Source organism: Mesoplodon bidens (genome assembly GCF_964165515.1).
Source record: "Mesoplodon bidens genome assembly, chromosome: 9".
Lineage (NCBI taxonomy): Eukaryota > Metazoa > Chordata > Mammalia > Artiodactyla > Ziphiidae > Mesoplodon > Mesoplodon bidens.
In genome coordinates, this window is record NC_138166.1 from 64814973 (window position 1) to 64841572 (window position 26600).

Here is a 26600-nt window from a genome sequence, read left to right on the forward strand (position 1 = left end):
TTAACAAACGTATGCCATTAGCAAAAGTACTTATATGCTTTATCCTACTATGTATAATTTCAAATAATAATAACAATATTGGATGAGGTTTAAGATTTCTTGTCACTTTTTTCTGTCCTTAGATATATCCCATTACGGATATGCAGTCAAAATAGTGTTTTGAAATTACTCTTAATAATTCTTCTTACAGTTTTGTCATCATCCTGACATTGTTAAATTGTTTTGTTACCATTTAGGAATTTTTTTCTATTTATTTTTTTTAATTATATATAACACACTTGGAAACAAAGTAAAAATTATAGAACAAGGTACAAAGAGGTTTAGCTTCTGTCCCTACCCTCTTTCTCTATAATTCTGAATTACCCTTTCGTCATTTTTTAACAACATAACAAACCTGAATACAAATACACTTGTATTTCCCTTCTTTTCTCACATAAAAGATAGTACACAATACTCCTTTGTACCTTGTTTTCTCACTTACTGTACCCTGGAGATTACTGCTTAGCAGTATAAAGATGTCTTCCCCATTCTTTTTGACAGATGCATAATGCTCCATTACACAGAAATACTAAAGTTTACAATATGGATATTTGAGTGTTTCCAGGCTTTTGTTATTAATCCTAGTGTCCTTCTTTCATACTATTCTATTTATTTCTCTATTCCCCCACCATATCCTGGAACATGGAGCTCCCTGGTGATGTTCATAAAAGCAATCTTGGTGGAACAGTAGGGTAAAAACTTAACTGGAATGGATTCAAGAGAACAGGAGAGGAGTACAGATACAGTGAATATTCATAATTTATAAGGAGTTGTGCACTAAAGACAGGAAAGAAATAAAGCAACAGCTAGAAGGGAAGTGGAATCAAAGAGGGTCTTGTTTGTTTTATTGTTTCATGTTTTTGTTTTTTTAAGAAGAGAGAAATAACATGTTTGTATGCCAACAGGAATAATCCAGTAGAAAGGAAAAACTGAGGATGCAGGAGAGAAAAATAGAGAATTTCAAGAGCAATGTCCTTAAGTAGCTAATAAAGGGTAGAATCTCGTGTGAAGGAGTTGGACTTACAGAAGAATATGGCAGATAGGTGAAGAAACGTTGAGAAACTTGTACATGATCCCACTATCACCAGTCTGTGTCTCAGCTTTCTTAACTGAAAAATGAGGGCAATAATAGTACGTATTTCACAGGGTTGAATTTTCACAACAATGAAAATGCACACAAACCTCTAACAACAGGGCAGAACACCTAGTAAACTTTCAATAAGCATGTGATACTAATCTCTAATACCTGCTTATCTTACATCATGCTGTTTCCTGAGGATCTAATGAGAGATTATGTGAAAGTATTGATAAGTTGTATGACTAATAGCAGACTATCTTCATTATGTATAAGAACATGATTAGGACACTGCTAAATAGGTTTGGTTAAAGTTGCAATAACTATCAGTTTTAATGACTAAAAAAGCAAGCCCTCATCCATGTTTGAAGACCTTTCAAGAATCAGTTTAAAATGACATTTATAAATAACAAAAGGAAAGCTTTTAATTAATTTTAGCTTCTCTACACAGAGAGAAAAGTAATTTGACATTGGTAAAAAGAAGTCCATGTCCAAAATATGTTACTTACCTTCAGACTTTTAGTGAAAGGATGTATTGGGTGCTAAAATGAAAGAAGTATTTACCAACTACTGCTTCGAAATGTAAGAAATCTATATATATTACATGCTTTCTACATAGGTTATCTCCATTTTACTATTAAATTGTAATGGTAATGGAATTAATCATGTACTTTATCACAAGTATCACTTTTAAACAACATGGGGCATAAAAATATGCGACAACACTCATTATTTTAGACTACTGACAAATATATATATATAAAAATTAACTACAATGGCAACCAACTTAGACAGTTTACTCCCGTAATTATTTAGTAGATAAGTTTAAAACAATTTTTTTTTCACAGAAACAATACAGATCACCATCAGTCAGCAACCTCATAGATTCCAGAAGCCCATGCTTGAAAAACTTAACCATACAAATTAAACATATTTAGTATGATCACTTAGTTTAAAATGCAGGTACTAAATCTCATGAGAGTCAGCTACAAAGTAATCATCCTGTTATTTATAATGATAATTTTTACATCAAGATAAAAACCCAAAATTAAAGATTTTGGAGATTGGTACAAGATGGCAGAGTAGAAGGACGTGCGCTCACTCCCTCTTAGGAGAGCACTGGAATCACAACTAACTGCTGAACAATCATCGACAGGAAGACACTGGGAACTCACCAAAAAAGACACCCCACATCCAAAGACAAAGGAGAAGCCACAATGAGATGGTAGGAAGGGCGCAATCACAATAAAATCAAATCCCATAACTGCTGGGTGGGTGACTCACAAACTGGAGAACACTTAAAACACAGAAGTCCACCCACTGGAGTGAAGGTTCTGAGCCCCATGTCAGGCTTCCAAACCTGGGGGTCCAGCGACAGGGGTAGGAATTCCTAGAGAATCAGACTTTGAAGGCTAGCGGGATTTGATTGCAGGACTTCAACAGGACTGGGGGAAACAGAGACTCCACTCTTAGAGGGCATACACAAAATAGTATGGGCATCGGGACCCAGGGGAAGGAGCAGTGACTCCAGAGGAGACAGAACCAGACCTACCTGCTAGTGTTGGAGGGTCTCCTGCAGAGGTGGGGGTGGCTGTGGCTCGCCGTGAAGACAAGGACATGGGCAGCAGAAGTTCTGGGAAGTACTCCTTGGCCTGAGACCTCCCAGAGTCTGCCATTAGCCCACCAAAGAGCCAGGTAGGCTCCAGGGCTGGGTCGCCTCAAGCCAAACAACCAAAAGGGAGGGAACCCAGCCCCACCCATCAGCAGACAAGCAGATTAAAGTTTTACTGACCTCTTCCCACCAGAGCCACAATCAGCTCTATCCACCACCAGTCCCTCCCATCAGGAAGCTTGCATAAGCCTCTTAGATAGCCTCAGACACCAGAGGACAGACAGCAGAAGGAAGAAGAACTACAATTCTGCAGCCTGTGGAAGCAAAACCACATGCACAGAAAGATAAACAAAATGAAAAGGCAGAGGACTTTGTACCAGATGAAGGAACAAGACAAAACCCCACAAGAACAACGAAATGAAGTGGAGATAGGCAACCTTCCAGAAAAAGAATTCAGAATAATGATAGTGCAGATGATCCAGGACCTCGGGAAAAGAATAGAGGCAAAGACCGAGAAGATGCAAGACCTAGAAGAATTAAAGAACAAACAAACAGATGAACAATACAATAACTGAAATGAAAAATACACTTGAAGGAATCAATAGCAGAATAACTGAGGCAGAAGAATGGATAAGTGACCTGGAACACAGGATGGTTGAACTCACTGCCATGGAACAGAATAAAGAAAAAAGAATGAAAAGAAATGAAGAAAGCCTAAGACACCTCTGGGACTACACTAAACGCAAGAACATTCACATTATAGGGGTCCCAGAAGGAGAAGAGAAAGAGAAAGGATGCGAGAAAATATTTGAAGAGATTATAGTTGAAAACTTCCCTAACATGGGAATGGAAATAGCCAGCCAAGTTCAGGAAGCACAGAGAGTCCCAGGCAGGATAAACCCAAGGAGAAACACACTGAGACACACAGTAATCAAACTGACAAAAATTAAAGACAAAGAAAAATTACTGAAAGCAACGAGGGAGAAACGACAAATAACATACAAGGGAACTCCCATAAGGTTAACAGCTGATTTCTCAGCAGAAACTCTACAAGCTAGAAGGGAGTGGCACAATATATTTAAAGTGATGAAAACGAAGAACCTAAAACCAAGATTACTCTACCCGGCAAGGATCTCATTAGGTCAACAGAGAAATCAACAGCTTTACTGACAAGCAAATGGTAAGAGAATTCAGCACCAACAAACCGGCCCTACAACAAACACTAAAGGAACTTCTCTAAGTAGGAAACATAAGAGAAGAAAAGGACCTACAAAAACAAACCCATAACAATTAAGAAAATGGTAACAGGAACATACATATCGATAATTACCTTAAATGTGAATGGATTAAATGCTCCAACCAAAAGACACAGGCTCGCTGAATGGATACAAAAACAAGACCCATATATATGCTATCTACAAGAGACCGACTTCAGACCTAGGGACACATACAGACTGAAAGTGAGGGGATGGAAAAAGATCTTCCATACAAATGGAAATCAAAAGAAAGGTGGAGTAGCAATACTCATATCAGGTAAAATAGACTTCAGAAAAAAGAATGTTACAAGAGACAAGGAAGGACACTACATAGTGATCAAGGGATCAATCCAAGAAGAAGATATAACAATTATAAATATATATGCACCCAACATAGGAGCACCTCAATACATAAAGCACCTGCTAACAGCTATAAAAGATGAAATCGACAGTAACACAGTAATAGTGGGGGACTTTAACACCTCACTTAACACCAATGGACAGATCAGCGAAACTGAAAATTACTAAGAAAACACAAGCTTTAAATGACACAACAGACCAGACAGATTTAATTGATATTTATAGGACATTCCATCAAAACACAACAGATTACACTTTCTTCTCAAGTGCACGTGGAACATTCTCCAAGACAGATCCCATCTTGGGTCACGTATCAAGCCTCGGTAAATGTAGGAAAACTGAAATCATATCAAGCATCTTTACCGACCACACGCTATGAGATTAGACATCAATTACAGGGGAAAAAAATGTAAAAAACACAAACACATAGAGGCTAAACAGTACGTTACTAAATAAACAAAAAATCACTGAAGAAATCAAAGAGGAAACCAAAAAATACCTAGAGACAAATGACAATGAAAACACGACAATCCAAAACCTATGGGATGCAGCAAAAGCAGTTGTAAGAGGGAAGTTTAGAGCAATACAGCCTACCTCAAGAAACAAGAAAAATCTCAAATAAACAATCTAACCTTACACCTAAAGGAACTAGAGAAAGAACAAATAAAACCCACAGTTAGTAGACGGAAAGAAATCATAAAGATCAGAGCAGAAATAAATGAAATAGAAACAAAAAAAAAACAATAGCAAAGATCAATAAAACTAGAAGCAGGTTCTCTGAGTAGATAAACAAAATTGATAAACCTTTAGACAGTCTCATCAAGAAAAAGAGGGAGAAGACTCAAAGCAATAAAATTAGAAATGAAAAAGGAAGAGTTACAATGGACACTGCAGAAATACAAAGCATGATAAGAGACAACTACAAGCAACTCTATGCCAATAAAATGGACAACCTGGAAGAAATGGACAAATTCTTAGAAAGGTATAACCTTCCAAGACTGAACGAGGAAGAAATAGAAAACATGAACAGACCAATCAAAAGTAATGAAATTGAAACTGTGATTAAAAATCTTCCAACAAACAAAAGTCCAGGACCAGATGGCTTCACAGGTGAATCTATCAAACATTTAGAGAAGACCTAACACCCATCCTTCTCAAACTCTTCCAAAAAATTGCAGAGGAAGGAACACTCTCAAACTCATTCTATGAGGCCACCATCACCCATACCAAAACCAGACAAAGATACTACTAAAAAAGAAAATTACAGACCAATATCACTGATGAATATAGATACAAAAATCTTCAACGAAATACTAGCAAACAGAATCCAACAACACATTAAAAGGATCATACACCATGATCAAGTAGGATTTGTCCCAGGGATGCAAGGATTCTTCAATATATGCAAATCAATCAATGTGATACACCATATTAACAAAGTGAAGAAGAAAAACCATATGATCATCTCAATAGATGCAGTAAAAGCTTCTAACAAAATGCAACACCTATTTATGATAAAAAGTCTCCAGAAAGTGGTCATAGAGGGAACCTACCTCAACATAATAAAGGCCATATATGACCAACCCACTGCCAACATCATTCTCAATGGTGAAAAACAGAAAGCATTTCCTCTAAGATCAGGAAAGAGACAAGGATGTCCACTCTCGCCACTTACTCAACATAGTTTTGGAAGTCCTAGCCATGGCAATCAGAGAAGAAAAAGAAATAAAATACGAATTGGAAAAGAAGAAGTTAAACTGTCACTGTTTGCAGATGACATGATACTATACATAGAGAATCCTAAAAATGACACCAGAAAACTACTAGAGCTAATCAATGAATTTGGTAAAGTTGCAGGATACAAAATTAATGCTCAGAAATCTTTGCATTCCTATACACTAATGATGAAAAATCTGAGAAAGAAACTAAGGATACACTCCCATTTACCACTGCAACAATAACAATAAAATATCTAGGAATAAACCTACCTAGGAGACAAAAGACCTATATGCAGAAAACTATAAGACACTGATGAAAGAAATTAAAGATGATATAAACAGATGGAGAGATATACCATATTCTTGGATTGGAAGAATCAATATTGTGAAAATGACTATACTACCCAAAGCAATCTACAGATTCAATGCAATCCCTATCAAATTACCAATGGCATTTTTTACAAAACTAGAACAAAAAGTCTTAAAATTTGTATGGAGTCACAAAAGACCCTGAACAGCCAAAGCAGTCTTGAGGGAAAAAAACGGAGCTGGAGGAATCAGACTCCCTGACTTCAGAGTATACTACAAAGCTACAGTAATCAAGACAATATGGTACTGGCACAAAAACAGAAATATCGATCAATGTAACAGGATAGAAAGCCCAGAGATAAACCCACGCACCTATGGTCAACTAATCTATGACAAAAGAGGCAAGGATATACAATGGAGAAAAGACAGTCTCTTCAATAAGCGGTGCTGGGAAAACTGGACAGCTATATGTAAAAGAATGAAATTAGAACACTTCCTAACACCATACACAAAAATATACTCAAAATGGATTAGAGACCTAAATGTAAGACCGGACACTCTAAAACTTTTAGAGGAAAACATAGGAAGAACACTCTTTGACATAAATCACAGCAAGATCTTTTTTGATCCACCTCCCAGAGTAATGGAAATAAAAACAAAAATAAACAAATTGGACCTATGCAACTTAAAAGCTTTTGCAAAGCCAAGGAAACTACAATCAAGATGAGAAGACAACCCTCAGAATGGGAGAAAATATTTGCAAATGAATCAACGGACAAAGGATTAATCTCCAAAATATATAAACAGCTCATGCAGCTCAGTGTTAAAAAAACAAAGAACCCAATCCAAAAATGGGCAGAAGACCTAAATAGACATTTCTCCAAAGAAGACATACAAGTGGCCAAGAGTCACATGAAAAGCTGCTCAACATCACTAATTATTAGAGAAATGCAAATCAAAACTACAATGAGGGCTTCCCTGGTGGCGCAGTGGTTGAGAGTCTGCCTGCCGATGCAGGGGACACGGGTTCGTGCCCCGATCTGGGAAGATCCCACATGCCGCGGAGCGGATGGGCCCGTGAACCATGGCCACTGAGCCTGCGCGTCCGGATCCTGTGCTCCGCAACGGGAGAGGCCACAGCAGTGAGAGGCCCGCGTACCGAAAAAAAAAAAAAAAAAACTACAATGAGATATCACCTCACACCAGTTAGAATGGGCATCACCAGAAAATCTACAAACAACAAATGCTGGAGAGGGTGTGGAGAAAAGGGAACCCTCTTGCACTGTTGGTGGGAATGTAAATTGATACAGCCACTATGAAGAATAGTATGGAGGTTCCTTAAAAAACTAAAAATAGAACTACCATATGACCCAGCAATTCCACTACTGGGCATATACCCAGAGAAAACCATAATTCAAAAAGATACATGCACCCCAATGTTCATTGCAGCACTATTTACAATAGCCAGGTCATGGAAGCAACCTAAATGCCCATCAACAGACGAATGGATAAAGAAGACGTGGTACATGATACAATGGAATATTACTCAGACATAAAAAGGAACGAAATTAGGTCATTTGTAGAGACACGGATGGATCTAGAGACTGTCATACAGAGTGAAGTAAGTCAGAAAGAGAAAAACAAATATCGTATATTAACACATGTATGTGGAACCTCGAAAAATGGTACAGATGAACCGGTTTTCAGGGCAGAAACAGAGACACAGATGTAGAGAACAAAGGTACGGACATCAATGGGGGAAAGTGGCGGGGGTGGTGTGATGAACTGGGAGATTGGGATTGACATGTATACACTGATGTGTATAAAATGGATGACTAATAAGAACCTGCTCTATAAAAAAATAAATTTTTTAAAAAATTAAACGTTTTGAAAACTCCTAGTCCTAAAACTATGAATCCCAGTTTCAGAAATACAAATACTCATCAAACCTTTAAACCTAATAGCACATAATCTATTTAACCCAAAATATAGCCAATTGAAACAGCATTACTAGAAGCCCAGAGGCTGATAATCCCTTTTCCCCATGTCCTAGTTTTTTAAAGCCTATACCCACTGAACAGAAAAGCTGAGCAATGGCTAAGCAAGTCCCTCAGCAGGATGAGGAAACAGCATGACCAACAGCACCCTGCAAAAGGTTTGCAAGAAGAAAAGACCACAGCATTCACCATTTGCACCTCTGGAAGAGCAATCAAGGTTTAGAAAATGTATTAAGAGGCATTTGTACATTTCATTCATATCTTTGGCCACTGTCCCTCTCCAGCATCTTTGGCTAACTTTTCCATCCAATTCTAAAAGTTAAGGAAGCTTCTTCAGCTAAGATGCAAATTTGCTTTTCTATCCAAGGCCTCTCTGTCCCTCTCAGACCCAGATCCAGATATCCAACTGCTTGTTAGACATCTGACACTTTCAAATACCTTTTTTTTTTTTTTTTTTTTTTTTGGCCATGCCAGGCAGCATGCAGGATCTTAGTTCTTGGACCAGGGATCAAACCCGTGCCCCCTGCAGTGGAAGCACGTAGTCTTAACCACTGGACCACCAGGGAATCTCCACCTTCAGATATCTTAATAGGCAACTCAAAATAAAAACATCTACAGTATGTTCTCAATTCCTGGTTCCCCAGATCTTTCCTCTTGCTTGTTCCCTATTCCATAACAACTTGCCACGAGTTGTTTAAGCCAAAAATCTGGGCATTATCCTCAATTTTTCTCTCACCTTGTCTAACATATCTAACCATCAGCAAATCTTACGGACTCTATCTCCAGAAGTCCCTCTCAGTCCATTTCTTTCCATCTCTATTGCCATTACCCTAACCTAAAACCATCACCTCTTGCCTGAACTTCTGTAATAGCTTCTTAACTGGTCTTCACACTGTGTTCTACAGTCAGTAAACAGAGTGATCTTTTAAAAATGTGAATCACTCCTGTGACTCTCTAATGGATTCCTACCAGTCTGTATTGAATTCTAATTCCACACCATAACCAGATGGTCCCAGCAGATCTGGTTTCTCTCTCTTTCCAACCTCCTCTGATCATAATCTTTCCTCCTCACTCACTAGCCAAAGTGGCATTCACTTAGATCCCCAAATGTGCCAAGCTCCTCCCCAACTCAGACATCCTACCTGCAACAGTCTCTCCCAGCTCTCGCAGGGCTAGCTCTTAATCACCTTTTGGGTCTTAGCTTTAAAGTGACCTCCTCAGAAAGGTCTTATCTGATTTACAAATTTAAAGTAGAGTATTTCCTTTCACACACCCGGTTTATTTCCTTCATAACACAAGCCATAATCTGTAATTATCTGCACGTTTATTTCCCTAAGTGGAATGTAAGTGCTAAGAATAAACGAGGGTCCATGTCTGTCTAGCTCATCCCTTTACTCCCAGAGCCTAGCACTGTGTCCTGCAGAGCAGATGCTAAATGCCAATTTATTAAATGAAGTGTTATGAGTCCAAAAGGGTTTACACAGATTTGGAAGACACAACTTATTTGAAGTTCATAATATCAGTTATTTTACATGTAATCATTTAGAATGGAAATGAAGTATTTAGTCTGTGAATCACAATACTAGTTTAAAACACTTGCTGGTGCTAAATTCATTTGGTTCATTTCTGCAAATGGTACTGATATTAGCATATTATTATACTATTGAAGGAGCAATCATATGTTAGTATCATAGTATTAACTTTACTCTAAATTAATAGTCAACTTCCAGTAAACTTACATCTTTTCACAGCAAGGGAACATCAATTTTCAAAAAAGCAGAATATAACAAAATTACATGGTACTTTCCGAAAATACATGACGCAAAAACAAGTGTGGATGAGGATAAAGAAAGTAGAACCCTCATACATTGCTGGTGGGAATGTAAAGTGGAACAGCCTCTGGAAAAGCTTGGCAGTTCCTCAGAAAGCCACCATATGACTCAATATACATCCAATTCCATTCCTAGGTATATACCAAAGAGAACTGAAAACAACACATCCACACAAAAACCTGTAAAGGAATGTACACAGCAGCATTATTCATAATAGCCAAAAAGTCAAAACAACTCAAATGCTTTGATGAATGGATAAACAAAATGTGACATTTACATATAATGGAATATTATTTGGCCATAAAATGTAATAAAGAACTGATACATGTTATAACATGAATGAACCTTGTAAACATTATGCTAAGTGAAAGAAGCCAGACATAAAAGGCCATATATATTACAGTTACATTTATGTGAAATTTTCAGAATAGGTGAATACATATAGACAAAAAGTAGATTACTGGTGACCAAGGACTGGCGGACAGAGAATGGGGAGTGACTGCTAATGAGTATGGGGTGATAAAAATGTTCTGGAATTAGACAGTGGCGATGATTGTACAAATTTGTGAACTACTAAAAACCACTGAGTTGTACACATTAAGGGGCAAACTTTATAGTATGTGAATTATATCTTAATTTTTTTAATTGTTGCTTTAAATTGAATATTCAAATACCTTCAGATAAGCAGAAGGAAAAAGAATTCTTTAATTTTACTTCGGGTGAAAACAGAAAAAGTTTTCATGTGCATAAATTAAGTAAGAAGATTTGAAATTTTTTCTACTAAAAAAAACAGTGAAAGAATTCAGTTTAAATATCAGTTAATTTAATTTAAATATCTGGAAAACCAGTGGTTAGACATGATAACAAACCACACAGTAATCAACTGAATTTTCAATTGGTTTGGATTATAATCTACAGTATTAGGAAAATAACAGATTTTGAGATGTAAATTCAAATTCAGTTTAACTTGTAAAAGTGACACAATTTTATTTATCCAGACCTACTAACAGTATTTTTTACCTTGATGAAAAATCTATTTTTGTATTAGTTAGGGTAGTAATGCTAGCTGCTATAACGAACCTCAAGATCTCAGTAGCTTAACACAATAAAAGTTCATTATTCTCTCAATAAAAAATGTTACATGGTATCCTTTAAATATAAGAATTCAGAAGACTCAGGATTGGAAAATCTAAAATGAAGTACTAATTAAATTGTCAATGAAAATTTTCTTCTGTTAAGATACTGGCTACACAGATTAACATATAAATATACTTGACTACCTCTGTTAACACCACCATTCTTCCTGTTGCTCACATCCTACATCCAACAGTCAGCAAATCTTAATAGGTACAGTACTTTACCATCTCCCCTGCTCCACCCTAGACGAAGCCTGGTGATATATGGTAGAGCAGAGGCAGCTAAATTACCAAGTTGGAAACATCCTGTTGGCACTCTGAGTAGCCCAGAGACAAAACTATACCACTCCAAATAAACAGCTGCTTAACCAGCTGGCCCCAAAACTCTGCTACCCACTTAACAGAGGTTGCTAAAAACCAAGGTGAGGAAAGCTCACCTTCTAGTATAATATGCAAAAATAAATCCTAAACTGGGAAAAGATGTTTTCTTTCTAAAAGGTTTACATATATTTTATCTAAACTGTCTGACTTTTTAATGTTTATTTAACTAGATAGCAAAAACAGATAAAATACCATGTATCCCTAATGCACTTAAAATATTCACAAGAGTCTAACAGATGAGTTTACAACACGAACAACACTTTTATATTTCTGGAAAGTCACCTTAGTTGGTATCAAAAGATTAGATTTTTTACGTGAAGGACTAAATGGGTCTTTCGTAATTATGAATGGCTTAAAAAATCATGTCCTTAGTATATCCAACTTCAACATAATCAAATAGCGCAGTAAAAGCAACGGTTAACTTATATATTAGTAAAAACAACTACAGCCCAATTTCTTTGAAAGTGGTAATTATTAACATTTCAGCTCTTATATACAGTTCAGCCATAAGTGTCAAACAGCTTTAAAGAGCTGGTTCTCTGCACAAAATATCGTTTCTGTGGGAAATGAATCCAGTGAATTTGTACTGAACATATCTCCCTCCCATTCCCACTAAATCCACCCAATCTAAAACCTCGGGAAATTCAGAAACACTGTAAATGCAAGCAGAGCTTACCCAAACTGCCTCTACCTCTTATCCCCTTGCAACAACAGTAAACAAAACCAGCTTACAGAATTTACACAACAATTTCCTCTGGAACTCCAAAGAGACATTCCCTGCTTAGCTGTTTCTACTGACAGGCCAAATCAGGTATACATACAACAGAGATGCCAAAATACATGACTGCTATGGTTCATACAAACAAGCAGGAAATGTGAAAAGATAGGGCAAAGCAATGTACTTGGAAGTCTTAAGATACTATGTTCCCATACCTTTCCTATAATTTATCAAAATAAACAAAAATAACCACACACTAAGCTGACATACATTAGAACGATATTAAGACTGTGTTACCCATTCATCTGTAGCCTTTAGATGACAAACCATCTAAACACACATGCCTTTTTACAGTCCACTTACTTCTTTTTAATTTGCAAGTATATAACTGAGCTGGCCAAATCCCTAAATGCCTTTCTTCATCTTATTATATATAACCATCATATGGTTAAGACCTGAGGCTTGCCAAGTCAGACCAACCTGGGTACAAATTCTGATTCTATGACTTTTAAAGTTCTATGACCTTGGGCAAAAAAATCACCAAGCCTCAGTTTCCTCATCTATAAAACAGAGCTGATAACAGAACTCACAGTGTAAGCTGTTTATGAAGAGTAAGTATGATAAACATATAAAGTGCTTACCAGAATGCCTGGTATACATAGCAACCTCTTAGTAAACGGCAGTTTAAAATCACAGCACCAAATATGACAGTTAAATAAAAGCATTTAGGGGCTTCCCTGGTGGCGGAGTGGTTGAGAATCCTCCTGCCAATGCAGGGAACACGGGTTTGAGTCCTGGTCCAGGAAGATCCCACTTGTCACGGAGCAACTAAGTCCATGCACCACAACTACTGAGCCTGTGCTCTAGAGCCCGCGAGCCACAACTACTGAAGCCCGTGCGCCTAGAGCCCGTGCTCCGCAACAAGAGAAGCCACTGCAATGAGGAGCCCGCGCACCGCAATGAAGAGTAGCCCCCCGCTCGCCACAACTAGAGAAAGCCTGTGCACAGCAACAAAGACCCAACACAGCCAAAAATAAATAAATATTTTTTTAAAAAGCATTTAAAAAAAAGCATTTAAGACCATCAAATCAATATTTATTATGTGTGGGAACTCCCTGGTGGTCCAGTGGTTAGGACTCCATGCTCTCACCGTTGAGGACCCGAGTTCAATCCCTGGTGGGGGAACTAAGTTCCCACAAGCAGCGCAGCGCAGCCAAAAAAAAAATTATTATGTAAAGGAGAGAAACTTAAAGTTCTAGAAAAATCCTATTTTTAAAAGCACTGATGCATGATTAAACAAAACATTACCTTCACAGTACTGTTATTTTTCCAAAAAAGACATTAGAAAAAGGCAAGGAGTTAAACAAAACAAATTTCAGTCAGCACTCATTCAAAACTTTTAACTTTCCATCAACCTTTGACAAGTCTTATAAAACAAAAATTATTTGTGTGTGTGGATTATAGCCCCTTTATGTTTTTTTTTTTTTTTTTTTTGGCGGTACGCGGGCCTCTCACTGTCGTGGCCTCTCCCGTTGCGGAGCACAGGCTCTGGACACGCAGGCTCAGCAGCCATGGCTCACGGGCCCAGCTGCTCTGCAGAAATGTGGGATCTTCCGGGACCGGGGCACGAACCCGTGTCCCCTGCATCGGCAGGCGGACTCTCAACCACTGCGCCACCAGGGAAGCCCTATAGCCCCTTTAAATCAACAGTTCTGAGGTGGTTAAGCAAGCAAATTTTAAAAATGACCTGCTTACTTATGCTAAGTGAAGTAAGTCAGACAGAGATAAATGCTGTATGATATCACTTATATGTGGAATCTAAAAAATAAAACAAACTAGTGAATATAACAAAAAAGAAGCAGGCTCACAGATATAGAAAACAAACTAGTGGTTATTAATGAAGAGACAGAAGGGGGGAGGAGTAATAAACAGGTAGAAGATTAAGAGGTACAAACTATTAGGTATAAAATAAGTTATAAGGGGTATATTGTACAACACAGGGAATATAGCCAATATTTTACAATTTTTTAAAAAATGACCTTCCTAAGTAAGGTAATAGAGAATTACAAAAATAAGACAGATATAAACCTCAAATTATATTATAAAAGCTACTTCCACTGACAATGAAAGTAAGACTTCCATCTGAACTGTAGGCAATTTGGTTATAGAATGTTATATTCTCAGAACAGAATCTATGCAACTGGTTCTATTCCTATTTCTTTAATTCTAACAAATCTCAGAGCAAAGGAACAATTTGAAAAGGTGCCAAGAGAGAGGAGGTCTATCCAGAACTAAGGGACATGTTCAACAGGCATTTTGACCTCAAGACAAAAATGGGAAGCAAAAGGATACAAGCCCCAGAAAGGTTTGCCTTCAAAATTGAATTCAGGGTGAGTCAGGTCCATCATAGTTATTGTTTGTGTATAAGAACAAATAGTAAGAAACAAGATAATGAAAAAGGTGCCTAACTGGATTTAGAGATTCTTATTTTTTATTTTATTTCTTATTTTTAAAGTTTTCTCCAGGATAGTCCATTCTACTGGATAACATTAAGTTCAATCATTTTGATTTTTACATACCTAGTAAATAAGTCTAAACTAGACCAAAGTCTGAAACTACTCAAGTAAAAGTGGCCCTCTTGATAGGTTATCTTTACACACTAGCAGTAATTACCTAAATTTCAGAATAATTATTTCACACTACAGGCCAATTTTAGGAACTGAAAACCTAAAGTCATGAAGTGATGACAAATGTCATATTAGAATATGATTCACAATTATATACACTATCAACATGAACTGGTGCACTCCCCAGTTCTTAAACCAAGTACCAAACCAATTATCAATACCATTCAAAGTTAAACAAAACTCCACCAGAGCTCAGTTTCACACCTGAGGTTTTTAATAATGACTTTGTAAACTTCTGTATAAATGTGGCAATTGCCTTGTTTCCTAACTAGAAAAGAGTTTCCCCTTTTAGCCCATTATGGAACTATAATCCTTTAACATAGTACTATACTACTAAGTACTATAATAATATACAGCATTTAGAATTATCAATGCAACAATAGCTCTGAAAGAACAGTTAAAAAAAAGAAAAAGAAACTATGATCTTATCTGATTAAAACTTATCAATTCTTTAAGTAAAATGTCCCTGTGAATCTTTTCTTAAAACAGCTACACATTCCCTTACCCTCACTCCAGAGTGGACCATTCCCTTCCAGTGCTCCTACACTGGAAGTACATCCCTCTTATATAACACTAGTTCATAACATTGTAGTTATTTACTTATATGTCTGTATCCCCCACTAGACCTGAGCTTCTTAAGAGCAAAGGACTCTTACCACCTTTTTGCTTAGTATATACCTAGACCTTCAAATGCCAGGTCAATAAATTCCTAACTAAATAAATAAATGAAGCCCAAGAAAGTGTGCTTTGGAAGGAGGGGTATATTTGTTGCGGGTTTACTGAGGGGAGGGGAGGTTGAATTTAAAATATCCATGTGAATGGAGATTATCTGTGATTAAATGAAGTCAATATCTGACCATAAAGCTAAAATCTTAAGATTTTACACACTGTTGCAGAGTTTAGCCAGAATTCCATTAACAGCATGTAGGCATGTGACCTATCCTTGTAGAGGTCCTAAAAGAACAACTTCAAATCTCCATTCCTCTCCCTCCAGCAGCTCTCATTCATTTTCCTAGAAGCCACTGTCCACAGGGATCAAGGCCCTCTACCTCCCCTGACCCATCAGATCCAATAAGAGCAGTGTCTACGAACTGTTCTACTTCACACTGGGGAACACTTGCTTCTACCAGGCACTAAACCCTTCTCTGCTTCCAAGTCCACCCACCTCCACCTTTCTTATGCACAAGGAATCAGGCATAAGAAATGATCTGTTAAACACCAAACAGCACTTGAGACACTTAAAAACAGAATCAATGTTAAGTAGTCATTGTGGGTGGTCATAAGAATCTAAGCTTACTTTATATTAAATCAACAATATTGCTTATATTGTTAAATTTCTCCGTTCTAAATAACAACTTTACAAGTAAACTTTAAGGACTCCAATTCCTATGCTGAGGACTACCTATGGCTTTGGAGTATCAGTAAACAGTTGGTCTGTTAAACAACTGTGATACTTCAAATCAGTTCTAAGTGATAAAAAAGTTAGAATGTGAGTGTGTCAATAACCTTACAAAGTTTTCAGTGAAGTTCTATGAAAATAAACACATGTGCGCTTCCCTGGTGGCGCAGTGGTTAAGAACCCGCCTGCCAATGCAGGGGACATGGGTTTGATCCCTAGCCTGGGAAGATCCCACATGCCACGGAGCAACTAAGCCCGTGTGCCACAACTACTGAGCCCGCACTCTAGAGCCCGCGAGCCACAACTACTGAAGCCTGTGTGCCTAGAGCCGGTGCTCCGCAACAAGAGAAGGCACCGCAATGAGAAGCCCGCGCGCCGCAACAAAGAGTAGCCCCCGCTCGCCGCAACTAGAGAAAGCCCGCGCACAGCAACGAAGACCCAATGCAGCCAGAAATTTTAAAAATAAATAAATAAATTTATTTTTTAAAAAAAAAGAAAAGAAAAGAAACACATGTACACCATCCCCACCCTCATTAACCTAGAAATAAACTTCAGATATTACAATTCACTTGGAGAAAACTTTTTGCTGGAAAAGGAAAAAAGGTTTGCCCCAAGGTTAGGTAATTAATAAGCTGCATATTATTTGGTATACCTTCCAAAAGTGCCTCCAGTGTTTACTAGAAGCAAGCGGCTTAGGAGGGCGGGGTGTAGAGAAGTTTGCAACTGATCTGTCCTCCAGCAGCTGACTGATCCACATGGGCACTGATAGCACTCCACTGAGGTAAGTGCTAAGATGGCAGAACTCCTGCCAAAAACAGGCTTATCCCAAGAGCAGGTAAGACAAATAGGGCTCACACTCCTCTCTTAGATACTTTTTAAAAAAGAAACAGTTTCAGAAAAGTGATAAAAGTTTCAAGAAAAGATCTGAATAAATGAGAGTTCCAGCTATTTTGTTCCAAGTACTTAAATACTTCAGGGTTTTTATTTCTCCTACTAAAAATATTTGTAATCAAAAAGTACTGACAAACATAGCTAATGCCAACTAAGTTGTTTTTCTAAACCACCTGTTTTTGCAATAACCACCCTATTTCTATAGCTATTCTAGAAGCCTAAATGCCTAACTAAACTTAATACTGTAACACTGAAACAGTCCTAATTCATTAACATCTTAATATAGATCAAATGCCTTCCTTACTTATTTGCATAAAACAAGTGTTAAGTAAAACCTAGAAAGCACAGTTGCCTTAATATAGATCAAGTGCCTTCCTTACTTATTTGCATAGAACAAGTGTTAAGTAAAACCTAGAAAGCACAGTTGCCTTCCAACACATCCTTGTTGCTGGCTTAAATTTGCCAGATGCCAAAAATATTTCCCACCCTAAAAATCCAAGCTTCTTCATTAATTAAAAAAAAAGGGGGCTTCCCTGGTGGCGCAGTGGTTGAGAGTTCGCCTGCCGATGTAGGGGACATGGGTTCGTGCCCCACTCCGGGAGGATCCCACATGCCGCGGAGTGGCTGGGCCCGTGAGCCATGGCCGCTGAGCCTGCGCGTCCGGAGCCTGTGCTCCGCAACGGGAGAGGCCACAACAGTGAGAGGCCCGCATACCGCATAAAAAAAAAAAAAGATTTAGTAATCACTGAAAACTACTTATTCAGGAATGAAATTTTTACACAATGGAGAACATGAAAGCCTAACTTTGATACACACTACACAACATTATACTTTTCTAAATTATTCCAAGACTTAGTTATCAACTGTATTGATAACTTTCAAATCTAACTTTGGGGACAGATGGAGCCGTATTGTCTATTTTATTTATTATCTTTGCAATATCCAGCACACATGTGATTCAGAATGAAAAACTGCCGCAGTGATTTACAAATGGCTATATGAAAGGAATAAAATGATGCACCAAATGGTGGGGGTGTGGAAGGACTGTTCTCTTCTAAATGAAGAAAATTTGTGTCCTCTACAGGAGAAAAATGAGAGAGGGAGGGGCAGAAGAAAGCGAATCTAAAACGTATAACTCTTTGCTTCTTGAAACATATATACTAGTGTGTAAAGTGTAACTTTAATGAGGTCACATACTTATTTCAAAATTCGCTCTTCAGCAGTGAGCAAATTTCTGGGCCAGATGTTGAAAGTAAAAAGGAATTTTAGTCTAATAAGCAATAAAAGCTTGAATATGGATTGCAGTGCTTATCTTTTTTTTTAAAGGATGCACCTGTCATTCCCATTTTAGGTTGATGACTTTGAGTCCAAGGAAAACGGTCCTATTGTATGCCTGCCAATTCTCATGTGCCTTGATATTTCACTTACTAATTACACTTACTAATTAACTGGACCTCATCAGGAAGATATTAATGATGGTTCAGACACTCAAGAGAGTCGCATAACCTCGGAACGCAAAATACTTCGCGGTCAAAATACTTTGCAGTCAAAGAGACCTATTTGACTCAAGAGGGGTGGGGATAAGCAGGGAGTAAGGGAGTATACGACACGAAAATCTGCCGGCCAGAGCAGCTGCGCCCAGCTTTTAGACACTTACTGGTTTGCTAGGGTACACGTTAGACAGATGCGTTTTTAGTTTCCCCACGGTCCAGTTCAAGAAGCAGCTAATAGTCTGGTCACTGTATTTCTGATTCGGTGCTTTAATGATGAGGGTCACAGGAATCTCCATCCCATTTTGGTCCATGGTGCCTCCAAGGGCGAACAGAGTCAAGAGGAGCAGCAGTTAAGCCCAAATGAGCCGAGGTGGTTACTGCCGGCGCGGCTGGGATGGGGACGGAAGCGAATGGGTTCTTAATATTCCTTGTCCAAGTCAGTCACAAGTGTATCGGGTGATACAAAGGCCATTGCCGGTGCCGAGGATGACGGCCAGTGGCGGAGGCGGCGGCGGCGGGGTCTGGGGGCCCGGCCGGGGGTGCAGTTTTCCCCGCCAGGTTCGGGCTCCGCCGGGCTCCGGACTGCAGAGGGAGGCCAAGGGGAGAGAGAAAGCGGTGAGAAGGTAGGGAGGGGTGAGGACGCGACAGCCCGAGCCACCGCCCCGCCCCCGCCGCGACCCTTAAACTGAAACGCAACAAGGCCCCAACGCGACGGCCCCGCCACGCGGGCTGGAGAAGGGGACGCCGCGGCAGGCAGGGCTACCTGAGAGATGGCTGCGGGGGCCGCCACCGCCGCCCTCCGCCCCCGGGCACGGCCACCGATCGCACAGTCCGGCCGAGCGTCCTTCGCGGCGGCCGCTCCCTTCCTACTGCTCAGCTGCGCCCACGGCCCGGCCCTGGATCTCGCGAGGCGGCGCGGCGGCAGCGGGAGAAGTTGGCCAAAGGGCTGTCCGCCTGACCCCTCCGGCAGGGCAGCTGGAGCGCAAGGCCGGGCGCGGCCGAGGCGGCGACAGGTGGCAGGAGGGCGGGGACTAGAATAGGGGCGCCGGCCGCGAGCGCGCCTGTTTTGTTGTTGTTGTGAAGAAGGTCCGGGTCCCCTTTAAGCCGGAAAACGCAGGGCGGAAGTGCGTCAGGGGCGGCTCGCCCCGGCGCTCTGCTCTCCAGGTCCCGCCGCCGACCTCCCCGGGCGGCCCAGGGCGGCCCGTGCCGAGTTTTGTGACGCCTCGAAGCCAATCGGGCGTGTCGAGCCCGCCCGGCCAGGCCATTCGCTCCGCCTTGCCTCCCCAGCGGCACTCGGGCCTCCACTAGCTTCGCTGGCGTTAGCACATTCTGTTTTGACCACACCCGGAAGACTTGGGAAGTGTTCCTCATCCTTAGAGCTGTCTCTGCAAAAGTTAGTGTCCTTCCTGATGCTCATTCAGACTTCTGCCCATAATTTCTTGTGTCGACTGTCTGCATAGCACGGTACCTGGAGCTTTGGGGAAGGAGAGACTGTGGGTACATTGCATAAGGAGAAGGCTTTCAGTTAAACCTGAAGTCTACCTCTACTTTCCGTGTGACCCTGGCTAACCTTCCTGAGCCTCAGTTTACTTATCTAAATGGGGACGGTAATAACTACCTGACTGTGTGCTGTTGATTAAATGAGCTATGTAGGTAAGCCGTCTGGTACAGTTCTGGCATATATCAGTCTCTCAACTAAATATTAATTTCCATGTATTTCCTCTCCGTCTTCTCAGAAGTTGGCAAGTGTTCGTTTACTAAACACCTACTGTGTGTTCAGCACAGTGGGAGATGAAGACAGTTGGCAGTGTTATTTTTCTGGTTTATGGTTTACACGTGGGAATGCGAAGTGTCAGGCTATTGCCCAAAGCCGACTTACTCTCCATTTTCTGCACAGGTTTAGGAGTCAGTGCAGTAAGTTGAGATGTGCATTTGCACAGGTCCAGGCTTCCACTTATAGGTGAATACAAGCAGATAATGTAGGGGACTTTGGGGACCTGGTCTCTTCCCCTCTCAGCTGCAGAGCAGTTAGTGAAAGTTAGAGACCAAGAGGAAATTCTTCCTCTCAACAGCTAGTGCCCCAGGATCCCTTACACCCTCTCCTCCTTCACCTCTTTCTTTGTGATAGGACACCTACTATATCCTAGCCACACCCTCTCAATGCTCTTCTAAAATAAGAGTGAAGTTTCCTTTATTTCTTGTCATGGAATGCGAACAGTTTACTATGACTTGGATTTCCTGTAGCAGACCCTTTTTCTACCTAGTATCTAGTCATCTTAATAGAACCTTAACTTAATTCTAGCTCCAAGTACTTTTTCTAGCTCCCTTACATCTAGCAGCAGCCATTCGGCACAGCTGTAGCCCATAAGATGAAAGGTGAAGTTGCTACTGGGGCTTCCAGGGGAGCTTTCAGATGAACATGTTCTGCAGACCAGAGCTCATCCTTGCCCTACACCTGTCTTTCTTCCTGGAGGAATGTGATGCCGGCGGTGGGGCAACCACAGTCCTGAAGCAACAAACAGGAGAACAAAGGCCCGTATTACAAGGATGGCAGAGCAGAACAACTGAAAGAGGCTGAATCCTTTATGGCATAAGTGTGCCACCATATAAGTCCCAAGCTGCCTGCTCTAAGAATTCTTTTATGTCCAATTCCTGTTTAAGGCAGGAAGTCTCCCCAACCGCAACTGCCACAAGCACCACCACCCAAGCCTGTGGCTCCTGTCACTTAATACCTGTGACTCACACTTCCAGGAACCCCTTAGAGTAATGTGGCCATCCCCCTTGGCACTCTGAAATGTACATTATTAATGAGATATATATTAATAAATATTAATATTGACAGAATGTGCATTTCACTGATAGACACTAAAGTAGAGTTCATCAAAGGTTCACTAACATGGACAAAATCATTTTAAAGTGTAATGAACATTCAAGAATTTGAAATGTATGAGTATAAAGATGATAGAGTATCTGACAGAAATGATTTTTTTTTTTGCTTAACAGCCACCTGAATTAACAACCTAAAAATGCTTTTGATGCTGTTGAACTTGCCCACAATAAAAGCAGTATGTAAGTATGATCCCATTTTTGTTGAATTACGTGTATGTGTGTATAGAAAAATGTATGAAAGGGTAGTCCCTAGACTATTGATAGTGTTTAACTTGGAATTTGGAGTAGGAAAAACAGCATGGAGGGGATGCAAGATAGCAGTTACTTAGAGGCTGCTGTGAGCTGTTTGTTCTTTGTCCATGTTGCACATAAGAAGGGGAAATGTGAAAGAACAACTACACATCTCAGTTACCATTTGCTACTTAAAGACAGCCTCTAATGAGAATGCTTAAGGGTAGGATGCTAATAGATAATAAAGGATTTGTGATTGTTAAGGCCAAATCTACTTTAACAATATTAACTACTCAATACACATAATTTTAGTAGCTAGTTCAGTAATTCAGGGTTATTTCTGCCCATGGAGTAACTTTCTTTGTTGACAAAGTAAAACACTTAAAGAAAATTATTTGTAAATAATAAAACTGATTTCCAGTATTTGTGGGATATTTACTTCTAATTCTTTTAATTGGGAAGGAGGACAGCTAGAAAAGCTTATATCAACTCCTTCTGTGAGATTCCAGTTTCTTTTAAAATTTTAAAGAAAATCAACTGCTTATTACTGAGCTTTTCTTACTAAAATTTGGAATACCTTCCAGGAAGGTAAAATACTTTATGATGTTGAATAATATAGTTTTCAGTGTTTTGGGTTTTTTGTTTTTGTTTTTATGATAACTCTCTTGGGAAGACTTTAGTCAAGTGATGATCTTGCAGTTGCAAATTTCAAAGATGATGATAGCCATCTGGCTTCTGATTCCTTCTATTTCTATTTACACCAAACTTGTCTTTTTTTTTTAAGATGCTGTGCCACAAAGCATCTAATCAAATCTCAATCAAATTTATTGTTTAAAAACAAGTGAAATCCTACATTTCAAGCCTAGGAAAATTAGCTCATTTCAACACTGCACTTTCAAAATCTTAATTGGCCCCAGATGTTTGATTATAAACCATATTGTAGAAAATGGAAGGAAGAAAACCACACATGCATTGAATGCCAAGTGGATGATTTAAGTGATGTGTCATTTAATGAATTTTCAGAACAGCCCTGAGAGGTAGTGAGGTCAGTGAAGCTCAGAAAGGCTAAATGTCTTGCCCCAAGTCACACAGCTAGTAACTTCCAAATAAAATTCTGATTCCTCTGTAATACACACTCTTTCCACTACACTGAACTGTCTTAAAGATATTCATGCATAACAAGACACATTCAGGAGGAAAAGGCTTTCAGGAACAACATCTTAGAGGTCATCTAGATCAGCTTTCCAAGTACTGCCGGAATCACTCTTACTACATCTCTGAAAGGCAATCAGCCAACTTTGGCTTAAACCCTTCCAGGGAAAGGGAGCACCATAGTTTTCACTACAGCATGACCTATTGTTAAACAGCCATGGTTATTATAAGTGAATTAAAATCTGCATTGCTATAATTTGTCATTAGGCCACTTTTCTCCTCTTGATTAATTCAAAATATGTTAACTTTTATTCCACGTCTGCCCTTCAAATGGTTAAATGCTGTCTACATCTTATCCAAACTAAACATCCCCGGATTCTTCAACCATCCTTAAGAATAGTTTCCAGATCACTCAAAACATTGACTCACCTTTGAACACACTAGTTTGCATAGCCCTCCTCAATTATGGTGACCATAATGAGCATTTCGACACATGATTTCCCTAGAATAGTCTTCATAAGGACACATGTATATTTCTATTTCTGTATTAATATAAATCTTCATAAGGTAGTTTAGCAGTTGGATTTCCTGCTTTTCAGAAACTATATGTCTAGTCAGTTCTTAGAGTGACAATTTGGGTAAGACAGAAGTCTAATTTCTCTGATGAGTTAATCCACTGACTTATTTATCATAACACTTGGAGAAAATTGTAGCAAATAGCATCTCACTGACCTTCTTTAGGTGATCAGAGGAAGGGGGGAAGGGGAAATCCCTTATATTTTTCACCCTCTAAAGAATTTTGACCTAAATGTATGTACTAGTTATTTATTGCTGCAAAACAAATTGCCCCTAAAACTGGGTCAGAATTTTGGGAGCGTCTTTGCTGTTGGTTCTGGTTTTGAGTCTCTCGTGAAATTGCAGTCAGGATTTCAGCTGGCATTTGGTTATCGGAAGGCTTGATTGGAACTGGAGGATCTACTTCCAAGATGGCTCACTCCTAAGGCTGGCAAGTTGGGCTGGTTGTTGGTGTGAAGTCTCTGTTCCTCCCCATGTGGGTCCCTTCACAGGACTGCTTTTGAATGTCCTTACAACCAGACAGCTGGATTCCCCCAGAATGAGGGAATCCTAGAGACCAAGGCTGAAGCAGCAATGCCTTTCATGAGTTAGTTTCTGAAATCTTACATTGTCACCTACATGGTGCACTATCTGGTCACAAAGGCTAGCCCTGAGTCATTGTAGGAGGAGAGTAGTATGAGCATGAATACCAGGAGGTAAGGACCTCCTGTCATATTGGAGGCCAGTTACCATAATGTACCTTACCAAAGCATAGCAGGTCATAATGGATACCCTGTTCCTTCTGTATGCAGCTATCCAAGTCCAAATCCCAATAGTAACCTTGCAGTTGGTTCACAACCGCATGCCCTTCCTCTGGCATTTAGCCTCTCTCTTCCCAGAGATGTTTCACCAATTTCCTCCCCCCAAAATTAGAACTATCTAACTCTATTGGCTATATTTCTCAAATGTTTATAACTGTTTATCTTTTTTGCTAAAAGTAAATATAGTTTAGCTGAGTTTGGGAATATTAAATTTGCTACACTACATTCAAATAAAGGTAAGAATAATCACTAAATTGAACATGGAGAGTAGTCATGGGCCTAACTCAGGGCTTCTTAATCAGGGTCCAGAGACATACCCTGAATTATCTATAGGACTGTGTACATATGTCCACATGTGCATTTATCTGGAGGGAGAGTTCATGGTTTTTATCAGCTTTTATTTATTTATTTATTTATTTATTTATTTATTTATTTATTTATTTAGGCTGTGCTGGGTCTTCGTTGCTGTGCGTGGGCTTTCTCTAGTTGCAGCGAGCGGGGGCTACCCTTCGTTGCGGTGCACAGACTTCTCATTGCGGTGGCTTCTCTTGTTGCGGAGCATGGGCTCTAGGTGCACGGGCTACAGTAGTTGTGGCTCATGGGCTCTAGAGCGCAGGCTCAGTAGTTGTGGCGCACGGGCTTAGTGGCTCCACGACATGTGGGATCTTTCCAGACCAGGGCTCGAACCCGTGTCCTCTGCATTGGCAGGCGGGTTCTTAACCACTGCACCACCAGGGAAGCCCTTTATCAGCTTCATGAAGGGGCCATTTGTAATGCCTTTCAGAGCAGCAACAAAATTTAGTCCTCATTGTAAAGTTTTTCCAGTTAAAGGAAATGGGTTATTGAGCCATTTACTAAGTTACTGCCTCAAGGGCCCCAAAACACTGTTCACTGCCTGCTTTGTGATAATAGAAATAAATCCTGTAAGTATCAATACTTCTCCTTTTCCCACTCTCATGATATTAAGCTTTGTCAGTAAAGAGCACTGGAGGGACACTAGAGGAAGAATAGAATTCTCTACCTGTGTAGTGTAGTGTGCTCCTTTAGGCAGGCCCTTACAGCACGTGTGGCTTCTGCAGCTCTCAGTTCCAGCAGTGCCCAGTGGCCAGCAGTGTGTAGCACGTCCCGTGAACAGGCAACTTTGCAGGCAACACCCATGAGCATCTTTCCCTGGAACCCCATCAAATGGCTTCACATGCAGTACCACCAGTACAACACTGTTCATGAATAGCTTCCCCTCACACCCCTTAGGCAGCTTTTCTCCCTCAGCAAACTTCTCTGACATCAAATGAGCCACAGTCACTGGACTTCTTCAAGGAGGATCTATCTCAGCCCTTAGGGCAGTAGATGATCACTATATCTGATTTTCCTATATTCTTTAGCATTTTCTTAGTTCTTTACTATCCATCTCCTTATCACTCCAATTCCTTGTTATAAATGGTAATTCTTTATATTTAACCTTCCATGTTCAAAATATTGTTTTATTTCTGTCTCTTGATTGGACCCTAACTGATACAGAATTGGTATCAGTAGTGATCCCAGGAGAGAAACACACAAAGAATTTGAGGATTGCCTTGGTCATGCCCTTTGGCTGGGTTCCTCCCCATTGAGAAGTGAGATGAGGGCATTAAAGTAATCAAACTGTCATCTGTGGTTGATCGTGATGACATGTCAGCTGAAGCAAGAGATTGCCCAGCTGGATGCTGCACTTGACCATTATGGCAGTTAAGATGTCTCTAAGGACAATGGTATGGCATAGAGTCTTCTGAGTGTCCTTTAGCACTTATAGAAAGAAAATCACAAGCTCGTTTCTTTCAACTCTCAGCTCAAGTCATAGTCTAAGACCAGAAAGCTTCCATGATAACTATAAAAGAATCTTTTAGTTCTTTCAGACATAGGGGTGATCTTGTCAAAAATCAAGCACAAAATTTTATTATATGGATTGCTGAATTGTAGCAATAGTTGTATTCACAGTTCCATCAAATTTTTCACACGACAAACTAGCGGTTATCAGTGGCGGGGGCGGGTGGTATACAGGTTGGGCAGTGA

At 39.7% G+C, this 26600-nt stretch overlaps 1 protein-coding gene and 1 long non-coding RNA gene across 3 annotated transcripts in view; one reads left to right on the forward strand and one right to left on the reverse strand.

The window, feature by feature from the left end:
* HERPUD2 (HERPUD family member 2) overlaps nt 1-20002 on the reverse strand; it is a 44302-nt gene extending 24300 nt beyond the window's left edge. The window contains exons 1-2 of one of the 2 annotated variants that reach the window (XM_081243912.1): nt 19667-20002; nt 19068-19485 (exon numbers count right to left, since the gene is read on the reverse strand). In XM_081243912.1, coding sequence (XP_081100038.1) covers nt 19068-19214 — 147 coding nt within the window. In that variant the 5' untranslated portion in view covers nt 19215-19485; nt 19667-20002. Of the gene's footprint in view, nt 1-2666; nt 2756-19067; nt 19486-19666 lie in introns of those variants that run through there. The other variant, XM_081243914.1, reaches the window with a different exon arrangement.
* Nucleotides 20003-20183: 181 nt separating this feature from the next.
* The window catches only part of LOC308622466, a 45625-nt gene continuing 39208 nt past the window's right edge, over nt 20184-26600 (forward strand). The window contains exons 1-2 of the long non-coding RNA XR_014016641.1: nt 20184-20296; nt 21907-21972. This is a non-coding gene — a long non-coding RNA (uncharacterized lncRNA). The remainder of the gene's footprint in view (nt 20297-21906; nt 21973-26600) is intronic.